At 51.8% G+C, this 24,866-nt stretch overlaps 1 protein-coding gene across 4 annotated transcripts in view; it reads left to right on the top strand.

The window, feature by feature from the left end:
- SAMD4A (sterile alpha motif domain containing 4A) overlaps positions 1-24,866 on the top strand; it is a 55,303-nt gene that overhangs the window by 23,547 nt on the left and 6,890 nt on the right. The window contains exons 3-14 of one of the 4 annotated variants that reach the window (XM_078606168.1): positions 10,499-10,845; positions 11,084-11,315; positions 11,756-12,202; positions 13,015-13,124; positions 14,727-14,813; positions 15,939-16,094; positions 16,502-16,595; positions 17,092-17,177; positions 19,856-19,977; positions 20,902-21,118; positions 22,201-22,327; positions 23,596-23,679. In XM_078606168.1, the coding sequence (XP_078462294.1) occupies positions 10,499-10,845; positions 11,084-11,315; positions 11,756-12,202; positions 13,015-13,124; positions 14,727-14,813; positions 15,939-16,094; positions 16,502-16,595; positions 17,092-17,177; positions 19,856-19,977; positions 20,902-21,118; positions 22,201-22,327; positions 23,596-23,679 (2,109 nt within the window). Of the gene's footprint in view, positions 1-10,498; positions 10,846-11,080; positions 11,316-11,755; positions 12,203-13,014; positions 13,125-14,726; positions 14,814-15,938; positions 16,095-16,501; positions 16,596-17,091; positions 17,178-19,855; positions 19,978-20,901; positions 21,119-22,200; positions 22,337-23,595; positions 23,680-24,866 lie in introns of all 4 variants that reach the window. The other 3 variants (XM_078606166.1, XM_078606167.1, XM_078606164.1) reach the window with 3 other exon arrangements.

Here is a 24,866-nt window from a genome sequence, read left to right as displayed (position 1 = left end):
CTAAGATGTCATGATATGAAGTGTATAGCACATTAATTCCGTGATGGGCGCCAGCCCGAAGGCTTGAACTTGGCATCGCAGCAGTGGTGCTCCGGCTGCGTCGCTGGCACGACGAACCCCCTCTAATCCACGACGCCACCGTGGCAATCGAGTTTTGCAGCTCTATGGAAGTGTGCCGGCGGGTGACGGATGCGTCGTTTTCGATGCTCGTCGCGCTTGACAACAAAAACGTATTTAAAATTCAGATTTGTCCATAGCGTCGTATGTATTTATGCTATGGGAAGCAAATGAGACTAACTAGGATTTTAGCGCGATTGGCTACGTACGGTGTGAAAAAAGTTCGTCCTACCTACAGATGAGATGACAAGTCCTTTAATGACACTGACGGTTTGGACGACGAGGCCATACCGATGACGCTGACGGCACGCAAGGTGGCACCCGGACGGTAACCAAAGCGAGACCCCCCCCCCCCTCTCCCGGTGGTATCGACGACTCTTTCCCACTGAACGGCGATCGTGAATCGCAACGCCGAATCGAGGGTCGTCGCGGGTGATGTGTGTGTGTGTGCGTGGCGAATCGTCACGAGGCCGAATTGGACGGCCGCGGGGGCTGGGATCTGCTCCAGAGTAAATAGTTTTGTTCCTCGCGTAAAGCCGCGTGTGCGCAAAAGGGTGGGTTGGGGGCAAATTATTCCGTCGCCGTAGGATTTTTACCGTTTGGAAATCTCTTGCGGCAACATCCTGTTATCATCCAAGGGGGTGGGGGTAGGCGTGTACAATTTGTGCCAGAGAGCAGCCCACGCACGCGTACACAAATTGGCAGCGTGTCGTTTTGAGCTTTCCAAAAAAATACATGAAGCTATCGAATGCACGTGCTTTATTTTGATGCACTTTATTTTTGAGGAGGTGTATTGTGGCTGTCGTTGACGTGTGATGCAATGTTTAGTGGCGAGGGGTGCGGGTGATACTATCAAAAACTAAACTTTAATTCTAGATTTGAAGCTTTCATGACTGCAAGGATTCATTTCGGTAAAGTCACATAGGTAAAAAATAATAGTAAATGAAAATAAATCTATTAAATCACGACGTTTTGGGGGCAATACAAGCTTCCTTCATCAGGTGTAAAAAAGGGCACTATTTGTATTTTACCAGGTAAGGCTCTTTGTATTCAGAAGCGATCTGGCCACATGATCGCCCAAATAAGCGGCTTGCGTGCAAATTTATCGCAGCAAAATACTCTCTAATGCATGTTTCTAACCGTGGAGGGGAATAACTAGAGGACCTGGAGGAAAATCCACGTAACCATGGAGGGAGCACACTCAACTCCAAATATACAGGCGTCAAGCTTGGTATCGAACCCACAACCTCCTGTCTACCAGGCGATGTGGTTAACATCTCGCCACCGAGTGAACCGTTTAACGAATTTCATTTTTCAACCCAAAGCATGAGGGCAATTTCCTATTCCCAGCGATTTGATTGAAAGTGTTTGTCTTTTTTTTCTGTCGCATTTGCTTTTGTGTTTGTTTGTTTGGTCTCGTTTGTCTCGATTTTTGTGTACTCCCTTTAGCCTAAAACACAAGCGTTGGCATCTCTTCAGGTGTGTGGCTGTGGTAGAGCGAGATGAGGCGAATTAACCCCCCCCCCATCATCCCTCCTGGCAATTTTTTTTATCTAAACATCTCCGTTCATATTCATTGCACGCAACGGGTTCAGTTGACCGCCCCCTCGGCCACTGGAGGTATTCGCAACAATGCATTAGCAAATGTTACCAATGGAACAAGTGTGGGGTAGATGCGAGGGAACCGTGGAAATAGGGCAGTTTCAACGTAGATTTTAATTATTTATTTTACTTTGGGGGGGGGGATGCCCCACCCCCCTTCACGCACTGACCAGTGTGGTGGAACATGGTCTTGTTGGGAGGCCTTCACCTGTTGATCGATTGACAGTGGTTGTTCCAGAATAATAATAATAATAACTTTTATATATAATATTTAAATGGCCAACGCTGTTATGCCATCCCGACCCAAAATTCCACAGCACCTCCGCCGCGCGGAAATAATTCCAGGAAGCGTTTTTTGTTACGTGGGCTTATGTAAAATAAAGTAATAAAACAAAAATAAGTGAAAACTTGGCAAGTAAAAATAACAAAAACACAAAACGTTCCGTTGCGGCCGGCACGCGCAAGTCCCCATCGTCGTCATCGGCACCGCCGGTTCAATTGTTCCCGTGCCGGGGGGGTGGGGGGGGGGCTCCTTGATAACAAAGGGGGGGAAGGTGTTCCCCGCTCACACCGACTCTTGGCACGGCACTCTCTCAGCTCGGGAATACTCGAGGATTCGCGATTGCCCAGAGATGGATTAACGCACTCGCCCACCCCTCGCCTGCCCCTCCCAACCGTGGCTCACGCCTCCCCTCTGATGATGATGACCGCGTGAGACTGGTGGTGGTGTTCACCGGTTGATGGTGGTGGATCCAACCAGGGAGGGTTAATCGCCTCCCCTGTTGCCCGCCCGCCCAGCACCCCTCCCACCTGCGATGTTCTTAGTCCTCGCCTCCCCCCACCAACTGCACACTCCTGGCCCAAAGCTGTTGTGACCCAGGAGATGGCAGCAGGTTCAGTAAGTCGGTTCGTAAACCTGGCTGTGTAACCACCTCTTCGTTTCCAGCCACCTCCTTCCTGATGACGTCTCTATAACACGCTCCTTGCTGTACAGCGTTCACTTTCATTCTGCGCTCGTTTAGGAACGAAGGGGGGGGGGTCGGTGGGAGTGAGGCGAACGCAGGACGTTCGCAGCGCGCGACTATCCGCAGCAGTCGCTTGGCGTTGTTGAAACTTTCCGCGAATCGTTCTCTAAACATTTGTTTTATTGTTGTATTTAAGATTTTTATTTGGCCAAAAAGTGGTGTGGTGGGGGTGGGGGGGCTTCTCTTACCGTGATTTCCTATATGCCAATTTTAAGGGCCCCCATCTGGATTGTAAAAAAAAAATGATTCCCCTCCCCGACCTAGGTCGCATTTTTCTGTGGTTTTTCGTTTTCCTGTTTTGAGGGTTTGAGAATTGCAATGGAGTCCGCACTTCAAGTTCAAATTGTGCGTGTCCCTCGCTGGCATCCTTGGCCGCCTCCCAAAGTCTCGCTACGTCCTCTGGAATCCTGACGCGTTACTCCCCCCTCACCTCTTGCCATCTCATTTTCATTTGTGGAGGGCGAGGGCGGCGAGCCTGAGATTCCTTTACACGTGTCTGTCCATTGTCGGATTTTGAGTGGGTTTCTCGTTGCCGATGGATTCACCCACCCACCCCTCCTGCCCCTCGCCACGGTGGCTCACGCCTCCCCCGAGCGTTCCTGGGCTTGCCTCATGATGATGATGACGACGATGTGAGTGGCTTGCAAGGGGTGGGGGGGGAGGTGTTTCGTACAACATTCTAAGCAGTGCAGGGCCAATGAGCTGAAGTATCAGGTCCTACAGGGTTTTGGTTTTATTAATTTTTAACTGCTCCATAGTCTTTCAAAAAAACGTCTGGCCATTTTGGAAGAGTAGGCCAACATACTCTCCTCGCAGGGGCTCTAAAACTCCCTCCTCGTGGTGGGGAGAAGTCTAAACTTTGAACGTCTGCATTGAATGGGAACTGCAGAAAGTGCCGGCTCCTGATATCCCATCTGGTATCCTCGGCTCTGGCGTCTTGAGCCAGGGGGGCAATTCCCAATGAATCCCAAGAATGCCGAGCCACCCACCGCCAGCTCCCACCTCTCCCCTCCCCTCCCCTCCACCCCCGCAGCAGCACTGCTCTAGCCGCTTCCCACCAGCCAAGCCCTCCGAGCCAACCTTCGCTCCTCGCTGCCTCCCGCACCCCTCCCCCCGAACCCCGGCAGTCTTTTCCACCGAATCCATGAGTTCGACCTTTACGCTGCGCTGGGCCAGTGTGCATTTCTAACCTCGGTGCGTTTTGATTTTGAAGTCTGGTGATGACGGTTCGTGCATCGTTTGTTTTGTGTGATTGAGGAGAAGTGAGTGTCGTGCTCTGCCCATGGTGGACGTCTGTGCAAAAATAGCTTCGTAGCTCATGGTATTCCTGTTCCAGTCTAAGATAAAATGCTGATTTGTGAAGCGGGGGGGGGGGGGTTCCTGCTCGCAGCCAACGCCAATTAATTCCATGCACCGGGCCCCATGGCAGCCACGCTAGGCCAACGTGTTAGTGCGTTTAGGTGTGTAAAAACTTGCGGTACACGAGACGGTGCAAGCGAGAAGTACCAACAAACTCGTTGTGCCTCCGTAACAATCGACCCAGACGGATGACGGACTTTTTACAAACGAAATGGCATTACGCCACGCGACCAAGAAACGGCAACAATAGGTTTCAAGGACTCGCACCCGAATCTTCGAGACGGAGCGTGGGAGGGGAGACGTGAATTTGCTCCTCGCTCTGCTAACGCAGAGCCCAGGCGCTGCGCAAAAACGAAACTCGCTCCACATCTGCAAACGGTTTTTGTCTCCCCCCCCGCACCCCACTCTCTCTCCTCGCTCTCTCGCTCTCTCTCCCATCGGCATTTTTTGGCAATGCCGCCGTTTCCGCCCGGCCTCTTGTCAAATGCAAAAAAAAAGAAATGGGAGCTGTGCTTTGTGGTTCTGGGGTAGGGGTAGGAGGAGGAGAGTTGTTGATGATGATGATGTTGATGGGAGGGTTGGTGGTGAAGGGAGCCGAGGTGTTACCGTTGGGTGAGCGCAAGTTGGAAAAACTGCCACGCACGTCATTAATGATGCCCTTTGCCTTTCATGATTAAAAAAGTGTATCCAGTTTATCCAAACCCTCGTGCATAAATTTGAATTGAAGGACTCTCGGCCACCTGTAGGGGCAACCATGGTCATGCGGACGTTAAAGATGCCGTGACGTTTGTTTTGATAAAGTGTAGTAGGCCACGTGTGCTGGCGTTGTGGTCTAGATTTGCTAAATTAGAAAAAAAAATCGCTTGATTGAAAGAACCAATAACATCCCCTGCCGGCAGACTAATGCCCGCTTGCAGGCCAGTGCTGCGTCGCCTTGTGCCGCACAGGATGCCTGCCATGAGGGGGGGGTCAGTCCCTCTAGGCTAAAACGTGAGTAGATACAGTTGGGCATTGGAACCGTTAACTTGAACGGCACTTTGAAATTGTGGGGAATATTGCGGAGGCAGTAAAGTGCCCTGGTATATGCAAATCTACATTAATAAATAAAAAAAATAAAAAAATGAATCCATGTCCATGGAGAAATAATTCACAACAAAAATAAGCCCAACTCTCGCCTCTTTCACATCTGTCCCTCCGCTTAAAATACATTTATTCTCGTACGTCCCATCGGCCGCGTGGAGTATCTAATTATTTATTAGCGTGTAAAGTTGTCAATCCTCACGTGTGGTGGTGGTGGTAGGCAGGGGTGGGTAAGCGAGAGGTTTTGACAGAACAAAACCTTGCCTTCACGCCTAGCTGCTGGCTCGCAGTGGAGGTGGAGGGGGGGGATGGTCTCCCCTTCCCCCTCGACGTTCCCCTGCCACCCAGTGATGGATGGAAAATCTCGCAAGGCTCTCTCTCTCTCTCTTTTGAAGCGTACCTTGCCAAGGGTCGTCGTGTGCCGAGGCACTCGCAAGTCCGCACGGCGAATTAATCTTCTTAATAATGAATTGCGCTTTGGAATAACGTTGAGACCTGGGAAGAGGAACTCGTGAATTGGAGAACGTGCTCGCGTTAATAATACTGCTAAACTTACAGCTTTTTTTTTCATCAGGCAAAGCCCACTCTGCCGTATAGTTCTTTTTCAGACGTGACCTGACCACAAATGATAGCGCAACGAAGTGGCTTATGTGGAAATGCTCTAAACGCATGTTGATTCTAAATGTGAGAAATCCACACCACCGCGGGGAGAACATGCAAATATGCAGGCATTCGGGGTCGATCAAACTCACGACCTCCTGTATACCACGTGAGGTAGTTGACCTCTCACCACCATGGCACCACAAGTGGCAAAATTTGGATTGTTGGGAAAGGTGGACTTGGGCAGGACCCGTGATGGCCAGAAGGGATGCTGGATGGACAAGACTAATAAAGGAGTGGCAGCCAAGGAATGTTGAACTCCTGGTGAGAGGGACGTCTATCCAGGAGAAGGAGAAGATGCTGATGAATGACAGATAATATAGTATAAGTTATCGGTTACTGAATAGGTCCCTTCGGGGCACAATGCACGAGATGACCATAAACGTACAAAAGATCGCATGTACACGCCTCTGAGGCTTTCGCGTGCGGTTGTAGTTTGGCATTTGTTTTGCAGGTTGTAGTATTTGCATTTTATGATTATTTTTTTTTCCCGACAATCCCCGACACATTCAGAATTTTTCCTGCACGGTATCCATGCCGCAGCCTGCACCCCTGAGTAGTAGGTTTTTACCCTTTTAAACTGGTACAAAACTGACACCAGTTTAAAAGGGTAAAAACCTACTACTATATGTTGCCACTGGTAAAAGAGATCTCATAGTGTAAATGCTTACCCCGAGCTCTCAATACTCTGATATTGCGCTGTGTTTGAGTTGTACGTCTCCTGGTGTCATCTGGTCCAACACCAATGGGGACTAGGCTCTAAAGAAAGCTGTCTCGGGTGTGGACCAATCAACTTCAAGGACAGTGCATATTATTATCATTATCAGAGTTGCTTCTTTTTGTTTGCTTTTTTGACTACTTGTGTTGTGGTTATTCCAAACATGATGCCTTGAATAAAGGTGTCAGTTTTGTACCAGTTTAAAAGGGTAAAAACCTACTACTACTGGAATTGGCCCGTTGTTTAAATGGCTGTACACACCGCCGATGTTAATGCCTTGGCCTCTAGTCGGGTGGCTAGCCCAGAAATCGATTCCGTCCCATAATAGTGCTTTCCCAAACCGACGTGTAAAAAGAATCTCGTAAAAAAACATTCCTGACGGCTCATGAATACGTTACTGTGCAAGGAGGCTCTGAGCGGCGCGGTCTCTGCCGTCCCACGGTGGAATTTGTCGCTCGAGTGGGGTCGGTGCACCCCCCTACCCCCCCCACTAACGGCTCGTTGGCTGTGCAGGAGCACGGGATATCGCGCGGCGGTCACAGATGCCTCGGGGCTCCGTGCGCCCCCCCCCCTCGCGTTCCCGTTCTCTCGCGCGAAATCCGGAGCCTGGCAAGCCCGTGACTATAACCAGACCACGTTGGTGTTTTTTTTATCGATGTCACCGTCTGGCGGCGGTGGTGGTGGTTATTCGTAAACTCATTTTCTGTCGTCGGCACGAATCTGAGTGCAGAGAGGGAGCGCTTTTTTTTTAAGGCAGGGGGACGCTCTGTCCGGCCCCTGTCGCCTCGCTTCTCTCTGCCTGCGAGGAATGAGCCCTTGGCATTTAGCGCACGTATGTCAAGGTGCGAAGTTCGCGGGCGAGATGGTAGCAGTAAAAGAGCCACGGGGAGGAGACCCTAAATGATGCTGCTAAATCAACTGTAGTGACCCGGTGAAAGCAGGATCATCTGATAATGACAAGCCAATTAAACCACTGGGGCATTATCGCACACGTGAAAATGCCTTTGCAACGTTGGAGTTTTCTGTTTTTACCGTTGTCCGTGCACGCGTCCCTGTGCTCTGATTTAGTTAGCTTTTTTTCCTGGTTATTAGCGCGTAGGGCGTTTACCGTGCCGTCACGTTTGTGTTTTTACGTGCTTGCTGCCCACCTGAATAGATGCTCTCTAGCATCACGGTTTGCCGTGAGTAGAGCCAGGCTGGAAAGAATGATGTGTGTGTGGTTATGGGTACAGATGTGAGAGCTGGTGTGGGGTCAGACTGGTGTGTGGTGCCACCACGTTGTTTGTACGCGAGGTGTTTGTGCTGCGGGGCTGGCTGGGTAGGGCAGAGGTCGTCGTGTAGCAGTTAGCGGGCTGAGATACGAACCTGAGGGTTCGATTCCCGCTCACGGCCAACACCAGGTGACCTATTTTACGTGAACTGGTCCTTGGGCCTCCCTTAGGTCGACACTGCCTCACGATGACCTGCCGTGGTGTAAAACAAAAAATTACCACGAGGGAGACAAAGGCGGCCGGGCGTGGTGCTGGCCCACCCACCCCCTCGTGTGCCGTGCCGGCCTTCATCGGTGCTCGATAACAGCACTTGCCCCAACAGTCTGTTTATGCTATATGGGTGATCTTTGTCTTTATTGTGTTTGGCTGGTAGGGTCTAAGATGGCACGAGGGGTGATGTCAGCTGCTGCTGAAAGATTTCTGATTTTGGAAAGAGGCCAAAAACCACTTTAACATTGTCAAAAGATTTCCATTTCACCTCCAGTATTTGTTTTTTTTAAATAACTATGTACATACAGGAGCGTGGCAAATGAGGAAATGGTGGTAGCACATTGTTGCCAGGCTACACACACGCGCTCGAACAAACTAGGATGAGCTTGCGTGTGTGTGTGTGCGCGTGTCGTGTGTCGTGCTTGTGTACTTTGGCGGACACTTAAGTTTAATGTTTTGTGTCACTGCTCAAGTTTATGGGCGTGAACATCGCCGTGTGTGTGTCGTGGTTGCCGCGCTGCACCTACGAACCCGGCGACCCAGAGTTCAATTCCCGCTTGCGGTCACCAATAATATTTCATGATTATCTAAACCAGTCTTGAGGCTCCCCCCTAGATCGACTCAGCCTCGACTCTCAAATGAGTACCTGGGGCGGTGTGTGTGTGTAAAACATCAGCACCTGGAGAGTCAAAGGCGGCCAGGCATGGTTGCTGGCTGCCTACCCGTTTTCAACCTTCATAGGTGCTCGCTAACAGCACTTGCCCCAATGTTCTGTTAAGGCTATACGGGGGGGGGTCTCTTTGTCTTTGTGCGTGTGCCTGTTTCCGTGCATACGAGTCTGTGCGCTCACGTTTCCACGTTTCACTTGTGTGAAGGTGAACCCCATCGAGTGCTTTGCTGATGATGGTTGTGTAGGAGGGGTGGGGGGGGCTGTTGACAGAAAATTGCGAATGTGCGCCAGAAAAGACAAAGGATTCTTTAGCAAGTGTGTCCTTAACTCAAAGTGGTGATGCATAATATAACGGTGTGGGCGGGGGGGAGCCTGCCCCCCACCCCTCCCCCAGAAGTGGTATGGCCATCACTCACCACTGGTGTGTTAGCTGTGGTTGGTTTGAGAGTCAAATTTGAGTCACCTGGGTTAAGGGGCCGTCCATAAATGACGTCACGCACCCGGGGGGGGGGGGGGGTTGAGAAATGTGACGTTACATCAAAATGCGCAACTTTAAATAAATAGACACGTTCTACTTAATTAAATAGACTTTTTTTATAAATGTTTTCTCCTGCAACATCAGAGTGCAGCGCCACATTAAATACGCACTACAATGACAATAGTTTAAAGCGATTGGCAGCAAGTTTTTTTTATTTTTTGGGGGGGGGGGGGCAGAGCTTTGTGACGTCTTTGGGGGGGGGGTCTGACTTTTTGTGACGAAGGGGGGGGGGGTCAAAAATCTTCCAAAATCGCGTGACGTCATTTATGGACGGCCCTAAGAGAGGGCAGTGTGCTCAACCAAAGCAGCAGCACCACCACTCCGTGCGATGTCCTCATGCAAACGGGGATTTATTCTGCATTTGCCACAAATTGATTGATCGAATTCCATTTCAAAAATGGAATCTGAGTTCGATGTTGGTTCAACAGTGAGGTTTATTAGATTCGAAGCTTTTGTGACTGCAGGAATTACTTATTTAATTTAATTTATTATTTTATCTTTAGACGTGACTTAACCGAAAGAACCAAATAATAATTCCTGCAGTCACAAAAGTTCTAAAATTAAGATTGCAGGAATTACTCTTTGGTTCTTTCGGTAAGGTCACGTAGAAAGAAATGTAGTAATATTAATAGAATACGACGTTTCGATTGCAACACAAGCAACCATCGTCAGGTACAAATGAATGAGAATACAAACATGGTAAACTCATTCATTTGTACCTGGTGATTGTTGCTTGTGTTGCAATCGAAACGTCGTAATCTATTATTATTTAATTTCTATCTACGTGACTTTACCGAAATATTGTATTGCCGCAAGTTGTCATTGGCCGACAACACGAACAATTCAATATGCATCGTCCGTGAATCTGTTACACCAGTAATGCAGAGTACACACCAGGCATTTAAAAATGTATAACCGTTCATAACGTGCCTTGTAATGACCACCTGTGTGGAAGTATGACTGTCTAAAGATTGCTGCCCTTGTCTGTCTCTCTCGCAAACGCACGCGACCACACTCCTCATATGCGCGTACCCCCACCCCCGCCATGAACCTACATACCCATCCCACCTACCTGCACATGCCCACCCACATACCTGCGTGCACGCATCCAACCGCCCATGAACGCACATTCACACCCGCCCACGCATCCACCCACCCACCCACTCGCACGCCTACTCCTCGCCCACATGCGCCCCCCCCCCCACGCACGCACCACTCGCCCGCCCACCGTCACCGGCGCGCGCTCAGCCTGCGTAAGCCAGTGGTGGCAGGAGCCCAAGGAGAAGGCGCTGGCGCTGCTGCTGACCCACTTCCCGCTGCTCAAGCCGCGCAACGCCGAGGCGAAGGCCGAGTACATGAAGCTGCTGCCGGGGGTGCTGGCGCACGCCATCGAGAGCGGCCACCGCGTCGAGGAGAGCCGCCAGCTGCTCTCGTTCGCGCTCATCCACCCGGCCGTCTCGCTCGAGGACCGGGGCTCGCTCGCCGGCTGGTTCTCGCACCTCGAGGAGCGGGTGGCCGTGCCGGGGCCCGTGACGTCGTACAGCGGCGGGAGCGGTGGCGGTGGCGGCGGTGGGAGTGGACACGATCATCCCGCGGTAAGTTCGCTTGTGGGTTTCCGGTTCCACGGGGGCCATCCAGCCCCCCCCCCCCCCCCCCCCCCCCCGGGGTGGTGGTTAAACTCGCCCCGCTTTTGTGAAGTGGCCCAATGACAAATTTGCGTTTGTGCACCACCACTGTCAACGTAGCAGTGTAACGCCAAATAAATACTCCAATAATTTATTATCGTTTCTCGCGGTTGTACGTATCTCTCTGCCCCCCCCCTCCCCCAAGCAGTCGACGGCATCAAGCTTCACCTTCGAGCCGCACCACCAGAGGCAAAGCTCTGGTGGCAGCAAACTCAACGGGTGGCAGCAGCAGCAGCAGCAGCCGCAGCAGCAGCAGCAGAGAGAGTTCGGCGGCGGTTGGCAGGACCACGGCGGGCTCGGTGAGAACGGGCATCACCAGGCTGCGCCGGGAACCAACTCCCCGTCGTACAACAGCCTGGGCATCAACACCACCAACCCTGGTGAGCGCCACGTGGCTGTCGGAGACAGAAGCGGAGCCGCTGATGTTGCCGTGTCGAGACGCGAGTTTGAAATCGTTTCGACCGTCGCCAGAGTGCTGTGGTTTCACTGTGTGTGTGCGTGTCCAAGGGGAGCAGTCGTGTAGTGGTTAGCGCACCGCCCTACGAACCCGTTTACCAGAGTTAAATTCCCGCTCACGGCCTACACCAGTGACGATTATCTGAACCTTTCCTGGGCCTCCCTTAGGTCGACTCGGCCTAAAAAATGAGTACCTGGAGCAGTGTGTAAACATTGCTACTAGGGAGTCAAATGCGGTTGGGCGTGGTGCTGGCCATCTCCCCCACCCCCTTGTTGTGCCGTTCCAGCCTTTATAGGTGCTCTGTAACAGCACTTTCTCCAAGTCTGTTGAGGCTAAACAGGGGGGTCTTTGTGTGTATCGCAGCTCTGTCGGGACAGACCCAGCACGGCTCCCTGAAGCGCTCCGTGTCGCTCACCCCGCCCATTTCCCTGTCCACCGTGGGCCTCTCCAACGAGTGGCTCTCCCACGAAGACCTCCGGCCTCCGCGCTCGACTGGCAGCGGCATCTCTCCCTCCTCCACAATCTCGTCCTCCTCCACGCAGCAGCACTACGTCTCCTCCGACCACCACTCCCTGCCGCACCACCACCATCACCACCACCACCACCATGGGCCTCCTCCGCCGCCTCCGCCTCCTCCTCCTCCTCTGCCGCTGCCGCACGGCCACGGCCACCACCACCACGCGCCGCTCTCCCCGCAGAGCAGCGTGGCGTCGTCGGGCAGCGGAGGTAGCGAGCACCCGGAGGATCTGATCCTTCTGCCGGGGGCATCGAACAGGAACACGTTCCACGAGGAGGGCACGGGCATGAGGGGTGAGAGTGCGGGCGTGCACGGCTTTCCGCTGAACCACGCGGTGTGGACTGCTTTGGGAGGTTTGGAATGAAATGGTTAAGTGGATCTTGTTGGTGTGTGTGTGTATGCACGTAGAACTTCTTTTTCACCGTATGTAGACAGCTGTGATAATCGGAGGTGGTGGGGGGGAAGGACCGCAAACTAAAAAAAGTTATGGCACGGAGGAGGCGCGCGGTACTTGATGCGTCCGGCTGAGCCAGCATCGCGGATAATCCCGAGGTTCGGGGTTTCTTTTTGGCCTTCCGTGGTTTGTACGTCCTACGGGTTCGCGTGAGACCCTTGCAGCCACTCGGCCCCCTGCGCTGACCACGTTTGCAACGATGTTGGGCAAGTGGCTCGGAGGATTAGAGCGCTTAGGCCATCACCGCGGAGAGATCCAAAATTCGAATCTGGGTTTTGTTGTCCTTCCCCCGCACCTCCGATTTTCTCACGGTTGGCTACGTACGGTGCGAAATAAGTTCTCCATGTTAACTACCTCGTCTGGTATACAGGAAGTCATGAGTTCAATCCAGACCCTGACGTCTCACCGTGGTTGCGTGGATATTTCTCCCGGGCCCTCCGATTTTTCCCATTTTTAGAAATGTTCGCTTTAAGTATTTGGCTGTTCTAAATTTTCCCAATGATGAGCCACTTGATTGAGCTTTATAGCTCGGGGGTGGGCCTTACCTGGCAACAAAAATAAAATGGTTTGGTTTTTAGTTTCGTGTGCTTCGTAGGGACGGACTCCCTAACTATTGGCCGTATGGTGCCTCCCTTGTTTCTTTTGTCACAGATGTTCCCGCCTGGCTCAAGAGCCTGAGGCTGCACAAGTACGCGAGCCTCTTCTCTCAGCTCAACTACGACGAGATGATGGCCTTGTCCGAACAGCAACTCGAGTGCCAGGTGAGTTTATTTGCTGTCTTTACTGCGGTCTGGTGGGGCGGTTGGGGTGGAGGAGTTGCTGCCGATTGTGTTTTTCTGTGTCGATGTTCCCGTCCACGGGGATTTCTTTGTTTTTAAATCCTTTATATTAAGTTCGCTTGCTTGCTTGCTTGCGTGCTTACGACCGTGCAAATCTTTAGGTCGTTTTTTAACCCACTTCCCGTGATCCAATCGAGCTGACATTTTGCACACAGACTCGTTGTGCGTGACAATTTATTTTCGTGAAAAATTTTTGCTAAATTTTACACTTTTTAGGATTTTTTTTTTTTATATTTAATTACCAATTGCTTAATGGTGGCAGGCAATCATCTGACCCATAGGTGGCAGCCATCTCAAGCCAGAGGACGAGAGGACTCTAGCCGCCACGCATATAAATGATTTATAGTGAAAAACTTTGTTTTTACGGGTTAATTTTTTATCGTTGCGTTTCCACAGGGCCATGAGCGTGTAATGCAGTCTTCGATTTTGGTGCCCATTCCTGCCATCTGATGTACCCTGCCCTCTACCCACAATCCCACGCGTGTCGGCTAAGGCTAAGGGCCCACCCTTTGACCCTGATGCTTATGAAATGTGCAACAGAAAAAAATAACAATGTGGCGGTGAAAGGACAAAGGGCATGAAACTTAATGGGAAGTGTCGATTTTAATAACGCTTGTCATGCTCTCGATACGTGCATCGGACCGCAAGTGTAAATAATTTTTTGTTTAATTCTACATCTGTGTGCGAGACTGAAGGAGGCTAGGACAAGTTGCAGGTTTGGCGTCATTTAAACCTTCTTCTTGGTTCTTTCGGTAAAGTCTACGTGACTTTACCGAAAGAACCAAAAAGATTAATCCCTGCCGTCACGAAAGCTTTAAATCGTCATTTAAACCATTAGCAGAAGTGTGGGCTTTGGCAGTAACTCGTCATTGACCACAATCTTAAACACATCATCGATTCTTGCATGGAATCACGACCCTGGGCAGTGATGCCCCTTTGTCTTTTTGGCTCTACCCAGAAGCCTCAGCCAGCTTTCGTCTGTTAGCAATTGAATGGTGTCAAAATCTCCGTTCGCTTGACTGGGATGCTAGCAGGCTGAGTGCGCCATCTAGTGGCGATATTTAGAAATTCCGTTCGCTTGAATGAAGAGGTAGGAATTGCCATTTTCAACCGTCAAAGAATTCCCCTCCTCCCCCATTCATTCCCATGGTGGAGGGGGGGGGATGTGGCAATAGTCCCATCCTTCTTAAAACTGGCAGATCACCACTGGAGGTGTACTACCCTCGCCCCTGTGAGAGTTCCCTGAGACTCGTAGCCGCCGTCCCTGTGGCTCTCCATCATCGTTGGTGCCGGGCCCTGGTTGCTTTGTCTCCCCCATGTTTCCTTCCCCGGAACTGCTGCCCCCTTTCCCCCAACGCCCAACTTTCTTACCCCGCTCCCATATTTATAAAGGGTCTTGAGTTGAAAACTTAAATTTGCCGCCGCCTTTCCGCGAGGAATCCCTGCGTTGCGGTCTTCAGCACGGTTGGCTACGTTCGGTGCGAAAGGGAAGATCTACCAACATACGTGTAACGTACATTGCAGAACGTGACAAAAGGAGCACGGCACAAGATCGTTCTCAGCATACAGAAGCTCAAGGACCGGCAGAACACACTGCGGGCGCTGGAGAGGGTATGTTTGTTGCCCACGTGTGTCCGTGCCAGCTGGTGCTGCCGTTCACACTTTTTTTTTTTTTGCCGGAAGACCGCGAAACCGTCTGGGAGACTCGCGTAGAATCGGCCCATTGAGTCGCCGCGTGACGCGCCTGCCGGTGATGCCGTGGTGCTACCGACAGGATGTGGGCTACTTGGCCCCTGCCTTGACGCGTTCCTGCAGCGGGGATATGATTTTGTGTTCTGGGCAAACAAACGTCTACCTGTTTTTAAAAAGTTGTACATGTGTCTGTCCACCTTCCGGCCACCCACCAATTGATTAATTTATCTGTCCTATCCATTTGCCTGCCCTTCCATGAACACACCAGTCCACCCACCACTTTACCCACTCAACCATCCACCAATCTTCCACGTCAGCCCTTCCCCCACCCATGGTGCGTTTTAGCCGGCGTCGTCCACTATTTTAGGGCAGTGATTCGGCCCAGCAGTAGCGAGTTTGTCTCTCTTTGCAGAGGTTCACAGTTCGATTTCGGTGGTCTCCCCGAGTTTTAATACTGTGCCATCAGCTTCGCAGTAGATGGTCGGCTACGTACGGTGCGAAAAGGTCTGCGATATCATTCGTAAGAGTCGGCCATTGTGCTGGCGTGCTATGGTAGCAAATTGGCCACGAATTAATCGATGAGGATTACACACACACGGCAAATGTTGCTCCTTACTGAGAATTTGGCAGGGACCCTCCTTGGGGGGGGAAAAAAAGTAGTGAGACTCGGCGAGGCCTTCCGACGTAAACGAGCGGAATTAATTTTCTTGGTTCTTTCGGTAAAGTCGCGTAGAAGGGAAATAATAAAGTAATATAAATAAAACATAATAAAATAATTCTCACGACGTTTCGGCCACAACGCAAGCAGACTGTCTACTCGACAGACCTGTTCTTCACCTGAGGACGGCTGCTTGCGTTGTGGCCGAAACGGCGTGAGAACTATTTAATGTTTTATTTTTATTATTTTATTATTTCCATTATATGTGACTTTACCGAAAGAACCAAGAAGATGAATCACTGCAGTCACGAAAGCTTTAAATCGAACGGAATTAATTCAAATAATCGTAATGACAACAACGCATTGTATTTCTGCGTGCGGGGCAGGAGGTTCTGGAGACTGGAAACCTACGCAACGCGCTGTCGGAGCTGCACCAGACGATCGTCACGCCGATCCAGCCGTTCAGGCCACACCGCGCCGACCAGGGGCCCGGCACGGCCGGTGGCCTCCTTTCCGTGGAACCGCCTGGCGACGGCAAAGAGGTGGGTGCTGTGGTGGAGGTGGGCGGAGCTACGGTTCAGTATGTGATTTATTTATTTTTATGTCTCGACCACTGTGGGTGGGCGGCTGTGATTTACACGACTGGTGACGTTAACATTTCAAAACCGTTCGTGCGTCTTGGTGGATTGCAGTTCCTTCGACTCTCAAATCTCATTAAACTTTCACGTACATTTTTTTTCCCTTTCAAATAAAACTTATTGAAGAGAAGGGGTTAATTGTTAGGCAATTTGAAATTACGTTTGGGATTTTTATTCACCTGGAGTATAATAATAATAATGACGATAATCGCAACCGCTGTGCGCGTAACGATTGTGCCACGCAGCCCGCGGGTGTTTTGCATGGTGGCGGGCGGTGACTGACGTGCGTGGTTGTGGCTTTGTCCGCACAGGTCCACCAGACGCCCGGGGGGGAGGTGGAGTCGGTGGCGGCCCTGATCGCCGAGGGGGACATCCCGGGACAGTTCACGCGTGTGCTCGGGAAAGGTGATGATGATGGCGGCAGTGGCTATGATGGTTCCATCTTCGGCCGTTATTGTCTTGAATTAATCGACCAGTTGGATAACGTGGATGTATAGTGTTTTTTTTATTTTGTTGCTGTGAATTTTTCACACCTGATGACGATTGCTTGTGTTGCAGTCAAAAGGTCGCGATAATTTTATTGTTTTATATTTTTATTATTTTATTGCTTCCCTTCTACGTGACTTTACCGAAAGAACCAAGAATATGAATCCCTGCAGTCACGAAAGCTTTAAATAAAAATTTAACATGGATGTAGTTGCGCGTGAACGAGACGTACGTGTGTCTCTCCCGGCGTGCACAGTTTCGCGGTGTGTATGTACGTTGAGCTGCCTTCCCGCACCGTACGTAGCCAACCGTGGTAATCGGAGGCGCGGGGGAGGGGAAGGACAACAAACTAAACACAAAGCAGTTCAAAAGAAATGTCTCTCTCTTCCCCCCCCTCTCCCGCTGCCCCTCTCAGCTTGCACGCAGCTGCTCGTGTCTCGGCCCGACGAGGAGAACGTGAGCTCCTACCTGCAGCTCCTGGACAAGTGTCTCACCCACGCGGTGAGCGAGGGCGGAGGGCGAGCGCCATGCCCTGCGGGCCCCCGCAGCTCTGCAGATGCCAGACGGCGACCGGACCGAGTCGTCACTCGCGCGCGCGCACCCTACCCACGCCGCAGCGGGTTTTGTCAAATCCACTGACTTTACTTCACCATGCTGGTCCGTGCATGTTGGTTAAAGTGGGTGGGACGTTGGGGGGTGTGGGTGCCCATTGGCACGGTGGGGGGGGGCACAGGTGGTGCATCTGCTCGTCATCCCAGTCGGTCAACCCATGGCACTTGGGTCTGTCCCGTGACCTGTCTGATGCCACGTGAGGTGTCGAAGGCTCTCTTAAGTGCACCTGGCGTGGCATAGGCGCCGTGGTGACAATCACCCTCGCCTTGGTGGCGAATGGCGGGTATTAGTTTTGGAAGGGGGGGGGGCGTAGAATTACAGTAACAGGACCCTGCGGGGTGGGCTGGTAGGAATAATACTAATACCGGTACAGGGATATCGACTGGGTATAGAGGAGTTAAAAAGAAAATTCTTTGTGCATGGGGGGTGAGCGATGACGTCCACACCCCCCTCCCCACTGACTCGCGCGCCCACAGAGCAAGGATTGCAACCGGCGATGTCATTGGCTGCGCCGGATGCGACGGCCATCTTGTTTAGTTCATTTAGTTCACGGATCGCAGGGGGAGCGGGCGGCCATCTTGTCGGACGGACGGACGGACACATTAATCTATTGGTGGTCTGGTCCACTTCGTTCCTACCAGTATAACGATGTGTTTAGCTGCCCTCTGCTGATAACGTGGGCCTGCAGCAGCAGCCCGTGATGACAAACGCGTAGGTTTCCACGGCCGACGACGTCATGGTTCGTATTTGTTTTGCGAGGGTTCGATCGCTAAAAGTACGAAGCCGTTGCCTGAGCCGTTGCCTGGCTTCTTTCAGCAGAGCCGCTTTGCTGTAAACAAACACCAGTGGCCACGTGGTTTTTGCTCATGTGACCTACTAAACGCGATTTTTGTTTGGCCGTGTCGGCTAGAGGGGTGTTGTACCACACCTATTCGGCTTTGTGTGTGCTCATTCACAAGCCCATTGATTGCAAGTCGGCAGATTTTTAAAGAACCTGTCGGTCCGTGCACTGTCCCAGGCTCCAACCTGCATGGCTTCTGAGCGCATTCCGGATGATTTGGCCATGGGCTCATAGCTTGGGGGAAAAAAAACACAAGTCGTGTTCCTTTGAAAAAGCACTTGATACTCCCTCCCCCAGCCCAGCCACGCGTTCATTTGCCTTGCAAAGCAATGCCACCGACGGCATTCTTCTCCGCGTGTAACGCCGCATTGCGTCACCTCGCGTCGGGGTGGAGGAGGGGGTGCTGGGGGGGGGGGGACAGAGTTGTCGCGCGGTTTGTGTTTTTGGCGGCATCGCCAGCAGCAGTGCGAACATCTTAATGGCAATACGCGCGGATGGGGGGGAGAAGGCCGCGTGCATTGGAGAGCACGCGAGAAGACGCCGCCATTTGGCTGTTGGGGAAGGAGCGCGCGCTTGCGTGATGCTTGCCGCTAGAAGGGGGGAGGGGCTATGGTTGGTAGTCAAGACGAATGGTGGCGATGTTATTTCCCTCGCCGGGTAAGCAGGAGGTCACGGGTTTGATCCCGATCCTTGCTGTATGTGGCGTTTGCATGTCTCTCTTCCCGTGGTGGGTGGGTTTTTCCTCCTGGGTCGTCCAGTTATTTCCTTCATTTAGAATCGACATGCGTTTTAGTTTATTTGGCTGCTATATAAATGATGAGCCACTTCGTAGAGCTATAATTTGTGGCAAAGTCGCTTCTGAAAAAGGTCTGTCTTGGTGGGCTTTACCTGGTGAAACATGTTTTGTTATAGTTTAGTAGTATTTTTCCCGTGCCTGTTTCCATCCATCTTTTAACACCTGTTGAACAGGACGAAGAGGGTTGACTCCACGGAGATGAAATGATGAAATTGGCTTCGTTGCCGCATTGCGCGCTTTCCGATGTGCTTCTACGGCCGTCTGGAATGCGCTTGCCTACCTTCCGATTATTAGGAAGCCACTGGAGCTATGCACTTTCAAAAATAATCTAGATTGAAAACTCTATTTAGAACTTCGTTTTGTTTAATTTGAACTTCCTCTGATTAGCAAGTTTGCTACGTGCAAACCAAGTTCAACAGAGTAAAATAATGAGGCGGTAACAGCTTGGGGAAGCCTTCACACAGCAGTGGCTAAATCGTGTCTGATGATTATGATGATGAATGTGGGTGATGAGACAATGGCATTGGGGGGAAGCTTTTGTCCAGCACCAGATGGATCATATCTGATGGTCAAAAGTCAATGCCTTAATTTTCCATTGAGGCATTGGTTTCTCATCTGTTTATGTCCCCGATGCACTGGATGGAAAATCCACATTCTCATGGCGGGGATTAATTTATCCACAGCAAAATCGCTGACCTACCCACAATGTTGCGAAGCTTAGTTACTCCAAAGGGCTGATGGACAGAGTAAACACCCACCACCCCCACACAACCAGGAGTTGAACGCGACATTCTGATTTGCGAGCTCCTTGCTCATAACCACCAATCTGCCTGGCTGCGTTTGGCCGGCGTGGTGGTAATCTATAGTTTATTTTTAAGAGGTTGGCCGACCCAATTTTGCTGATGGTCGATTTTTTTGTGTGCTTTTTAGGCCTTCACCGAGACCCAGAAGAAGAGGATTCTCTCCTGGAAGCAGCAGGTGCAGAAGCTCTTCAGAGCCTTTTCCCGGAAGCCCATCATGGAGATGCAAGCCTTCCGGCAGCAGGGACGCGGGTGGGTACCGCACACGGCGACAACGGCGGCCACCACCGAGCGACCGGTGACGTGAACCCGCCACCGTTTATCGTCATCTTCCAGGGCCGTTCTCGACACACGGGGTGATGCGCTGCTAGCCACGAGTGTTCGGAATGTGCCATGCCCCCCCTCCCACCCTTTACGTGACCCTGATACAGTCACGAGGTTGGCGTGAGACCTGGCTTAAGGAAATGAAATTGTGTGGGAGTGGGGGGGGGGGGGTACCCTATTTCCAATTTCTTTCCCTCGCCCCCTCCTTGTATGTGTAGTTGAATATTTGGCTGATTCCAATGTAGCAGGGACCATCCTTTTGCAAATGAGGTAAGACGCTCGTCAAGGTCATTGCTGGGCGAAGTGTGTTTTTATTATTGATTGCATCGAAAGATTAAATTTTTGATTTGAAGCTTTTGTGCCTGCAGGAATCCATACTCTTTGATTCTTTCGGTAAAGTCACGTAGGTAGGTATAAAATAAATCGCGACGTTACTATTGCTGCAACACAAGCAATCATCATCAGGTGGGAAAACCACAGCAAGAACATTTTTTGTTTTGCTGAAGTGGGAGAGATATGCCTTGACGGGAGGTTATATAGGCGGGAGAAGGGGGGAGGAGCAAGGGAGGGGGTGGAGGGGGAGGGGAGCGTTGCGTGGACGCTGGGGGAGAGAGTGGGCGGCGGGGCTGCAGCCTTTCCGCGGAAGCCCATCTTCTCTGACTGGCGATGCTCAGCAGGTTGTAGCCTGTCCTCCGCCACAAGCCCCGTGGGCCCCGATGCACCTGCACACTTGATAGCGGCCTACCCCACTGTGTGACACTTGGACAATTTGGAATTTAAGTTGACGAACCGTTCCCAATTCTCGTCGACCTTTTTCCCCCCCCCCCCCACCCCGTTGCCTTCTCCCTGCAGGTGGGGAGGAGTATTTGGGCAGCCCCTGCCCCTTCCTCCTGGTGCCTTGGCCAGTGGCCTGAGTCTGCCCTGGAGGCCACAGCGCCCCTTCCCGCTGGGCGCCCGGGGCCTTCCTGCGGCGCCACAAGGGACCCGACTGGGGCTGTTGGGTCCGACGCAGAGAGGTGTGGCCGGCACCATGCTGGGAACCTCGGCCGTGCTGAGCAAAGGACGTCAGGTACTACAACGGCCGCCGCCATGACTTCTCCACGGCGCGTGTGCCAGGCTAGGTGTGCTTTGAAGCCGTCGCGTGAAATGTCGAAGGCTCTCCTGCTAGCAGGAGGTCACGGGATAGGCCTGAGGTGCCACGCGCATGCATGGCGCTTCTCTTGATCCACTTCTGGACGGTGGCTTCTCGTCACATCGTTGCAGGTCATCGGAATTGCTGTTTGGTACACGAGCAGAGAAACATCACCATTGGAACCTCATTTGCCAGTAAAAAATATGATAATTGTTTTTTTACCCTTCTATCTGGCAACAAAACTGACACCTTTTTTACAAGGAGTAATGTTTGCATTGACCACAATACCTGCAGTCAGAATGCAAACAAAAAACACAACTCTGATAATGTATGCACTGTCCTTGAAGTTGATTGGTCCAGACCCGAGACGGCTTTCCTTAGAGCCTAGTCTCACATGGTGTTGGACCAGATGACGCCAAAAGGCGCACAACTCAAAGACAATGCACCATCAGAGTATGAGAGCTCGGGGTAAGCATTTACACCATTGGAACCTCATTTGCCAGTAAACCAATCAACTTCAAGGACAGTGCATATATTATCAGAGTTATAGTTTTTTATGTTTGCATTATGGCTGCAGGTATTGTGGTCTCTGCAAACATGACTCGTTGTAAAAAAAGGTGTCAGTTTTGTTGCCAGATAGAAGGGTAAAAAACTATCAGAGAAACATCGTTGCATTGCAATGGGAAGTGAGAGAGACGGCTGGCGGTTGCATGCTCCTCTCACAATATTCCTGTACTTGGAGCGCTAAAAATAATCTGCCAAATGTGCTGTGATCATGTGTATTGTGAGATGGTTTTTAAAAACTAATATTTTGTGGCAAAGTGTTCATATTAAGAACACAAATTGAAAAGTGACAGCAATGATTTTAAATGATCTGGTCCCAGTCTCCTGTATTTGTTACGCTATCTATGATGTGTGTGTGTGTGTCTCGTGGTGGCAGTGGTGTGGCCTGCAATGTGGTGCGGGATCTTTGCGTGTTGTTATTTGATGGCTGTTGTTGCTGTTTGATGCGTGTGCAGAACATCTGGTTCGGTGCCGGCGGCGGCAGTAACAGCATGCCGAGCCGCACCCACAGCTCCGTGCAGAGGACGCGATCGCTGCCCGTGCACACCTCCCCACAGGCCATGCTGCTCTTCCAGCAGCCAGGTGAGATGGGTGAGTTGGGGGGGGGGGGCATTGCTCACACTTGAGGCCGAGTCGAACTCGTGGGTTGCCGGGTAACTGGTTAAGCCGTGGCTGGAGATTGTGGGGACCCAAGTCGGCGTTTTCCGTGGCGGTGCGGTTAACGTCGCCATTGCTGCCACGCGCCGCAACTTGTGGCAGCGCCAGCGAAAATGCCCGTCCCGTCGTTTGCCGATGAGGTGGTGGAGACGTTGTCGCGGCACGCTTGTGCCAAGCTAGGTGCACTTTGAGGCTGTCTGAAGTGTAAAAAGGCTCTGGTCGGAGGTCGTGGCACAGACCCAGGTGCTACGGGTTGACTAGCTGAGACGACTGGTACCTGTGGGTCTCCACTGTGCCCACTACACAGTGACGCATACTACACAACAACAACACCCGCCATTTGCCTCCTAAGCGGCGGTGACAATTCCACTGCGCTTGTACCAGGCCAGGCCACGTGAAGTTTCGAAGGCTCGTTGACGCGAGGTAACGGGACAAATCCAGATGCCATCGGTTGACTGGCAGATGCATCAGCTGTGCCCGCTGTTTGCTATACAATCGCATACACATGTAATGACGGCTTTGACCCACTTCTCTTGAGATGGCACTTTGTTGACGACACATTCACTTGACATCGGGCGGAGATCCCACTGCAACAGCCCCGAGTCTCCCTCACATCTCCTCCATTGTATGTCAACACGAGGCCACGCGCCCCCCTTCTCAATCCTTCTCGCTGACTCTGGACGCTCGCTCCACTGGCAGACTCGACCCGACCTCTTCCGTCACCTGACCGCGCTCCCTGCTCGAACATTCCTGTAGCCACCAGTCCCTTAGCGTTCACAGCTGATGCCCCTGCTGTCATTAGTTCCTGTGGCCACTAGTCCCCTCACACCGCATGCAGGCTCCACTGTCATTACACACACATGCAGTGCCACATCCTCGCACACAACACATCCCGTATACAGCTCCTGTGACCTCTTTTTGGTTCTTTCGGTAAAGTCACGTAGAAGGGAAGTAATAAAATAATAAAAATAAAACATAATAAAATAATTCTCACGACGTTTCGGCCACAACGCAAGCAGCCGTCCTCAGGTGAAGAACAGGTCTGTCGGAAAGACAGCGTCTGTGACCTCTCCCCGCCATGCAAGTTATACCTCATAATCTAGGCGTCCGAGATGTATGAGCTTATATGTATTTCGGAATCGGCTCCAAGAGCTGAGTTCAGCGCCATGAATGATCTCCTCCTCCTGTTGCAGAGTTCCCGGTTCCCGTGACGGAGCCCGAGATCAACAACCGGCTCGAGTCGCTGTGCCTGCGCATGACGGAGCACGCTCTCGGAGGTGAGCGGCACACCCCCTTCTCAGCGTGATCCGCCAACCCCACCCCCCCAACACACGATCGATCACTACTACACGCTTGCTGCCAAACGGACTACTAATGAGCATCGTTATGTCATATGGAAATAAAGACAAAGATTCCCCCGTATAGCCTTAACAAACTGTAGGGGCAAGTGCTGTTAGCGAGCGCCTATGAAGGCCGGAACGGTACACGAGGGGGGGTGGGTGGCCAGCACCACGCCCGACCGCCTTTGTCTCCCCAGTGGCGATGTTTACACGCCGCACCGGGTACTCATTTGAGGCCGAGTCGACCTCGGGGAGGCCCAGAACCGGTTCAGGTTATTAATCGTCACTGGTGTTGACCGTGAGCGGGAATCGAACTCGGGTCGCCGGGTTCGTAGCGCAGCGCACTCGCCGCTCGTACAGAAACGAGCGCGTACCGACGCGCACAAGACAAAGATCCCCCATCGCCTTAATGGACTTTGGCCAAGTGCTGTTAACAAGTGCCTGTTAACACCGCTACGAAACACCGCCTAACATTTAATACTGCTGCACTTGCGCTGCCGCACGTACTGGCACTATAACAGCCGCCACCTGCCACTAAGTGACGGTAACATCAGCCCCAGCGCTTGTGCCAGTTTGGGTGCAGTTTGAGGCCACGTGAAGTGTCAAGGCTCGCTTGGCAGGCGGTCACGGCGACATCCAGGCACACACAGACACACACGGACGCTGGCACACACTACTGCCCCCCACCGTTGTATACTCGCTATGACGCTTGCTCTCAAACGCACGCACTTATGCTCGCTATCATATCCAGATATTATCACCGTTGCATGTTTTTTTCCCCCAAATTGTAAAAATTTTTAAGTGCGAACTTATTCCATGAACATACCTCCTTGTATGTTAAAAACAACACTTGGCTTGAGATTTGTGAACGCATGGGTAGTTTGTTGTCTTTCCACTGCACCTCCTGATGAGCACGGTTAGCTACATATGGTGTAGAAGAAGTGCCACATACACACAGAACATGTTACCCGTGGCGTACTACAGGAATGGAAGTGTAGTTGGGGGATGTGGTGGTGGTGGGGCGGGGAATGGGAAGCGGAAGGAACGGGAGGAGGAGGCTGTGACTGAAGTCCACCAAGATGGATTGAGAGGAGGTGACAGGTCAAGACGAGCAGCACGGAGAG

This window comes from Lampetra planeri, chromosome 25 (assembly GCF_965212315.1).
Source record: "Lampetra planeri chromosome 25, kcLamPlan1.2.h2, whole genome shotgun sequence".
NCBI classification, from domain to species: Eukaryota; Metazoa; Chordata; class Hyperoartia; order Petromyzontiformes; family Petromyzontidae; genus Lampetra; species Lampetra planeri.
The sequence above is the reverse complement of the archived record's forward strand: the minus strand, read 5'-3'. Positions and strand labels throughout refer to the sequence as shown.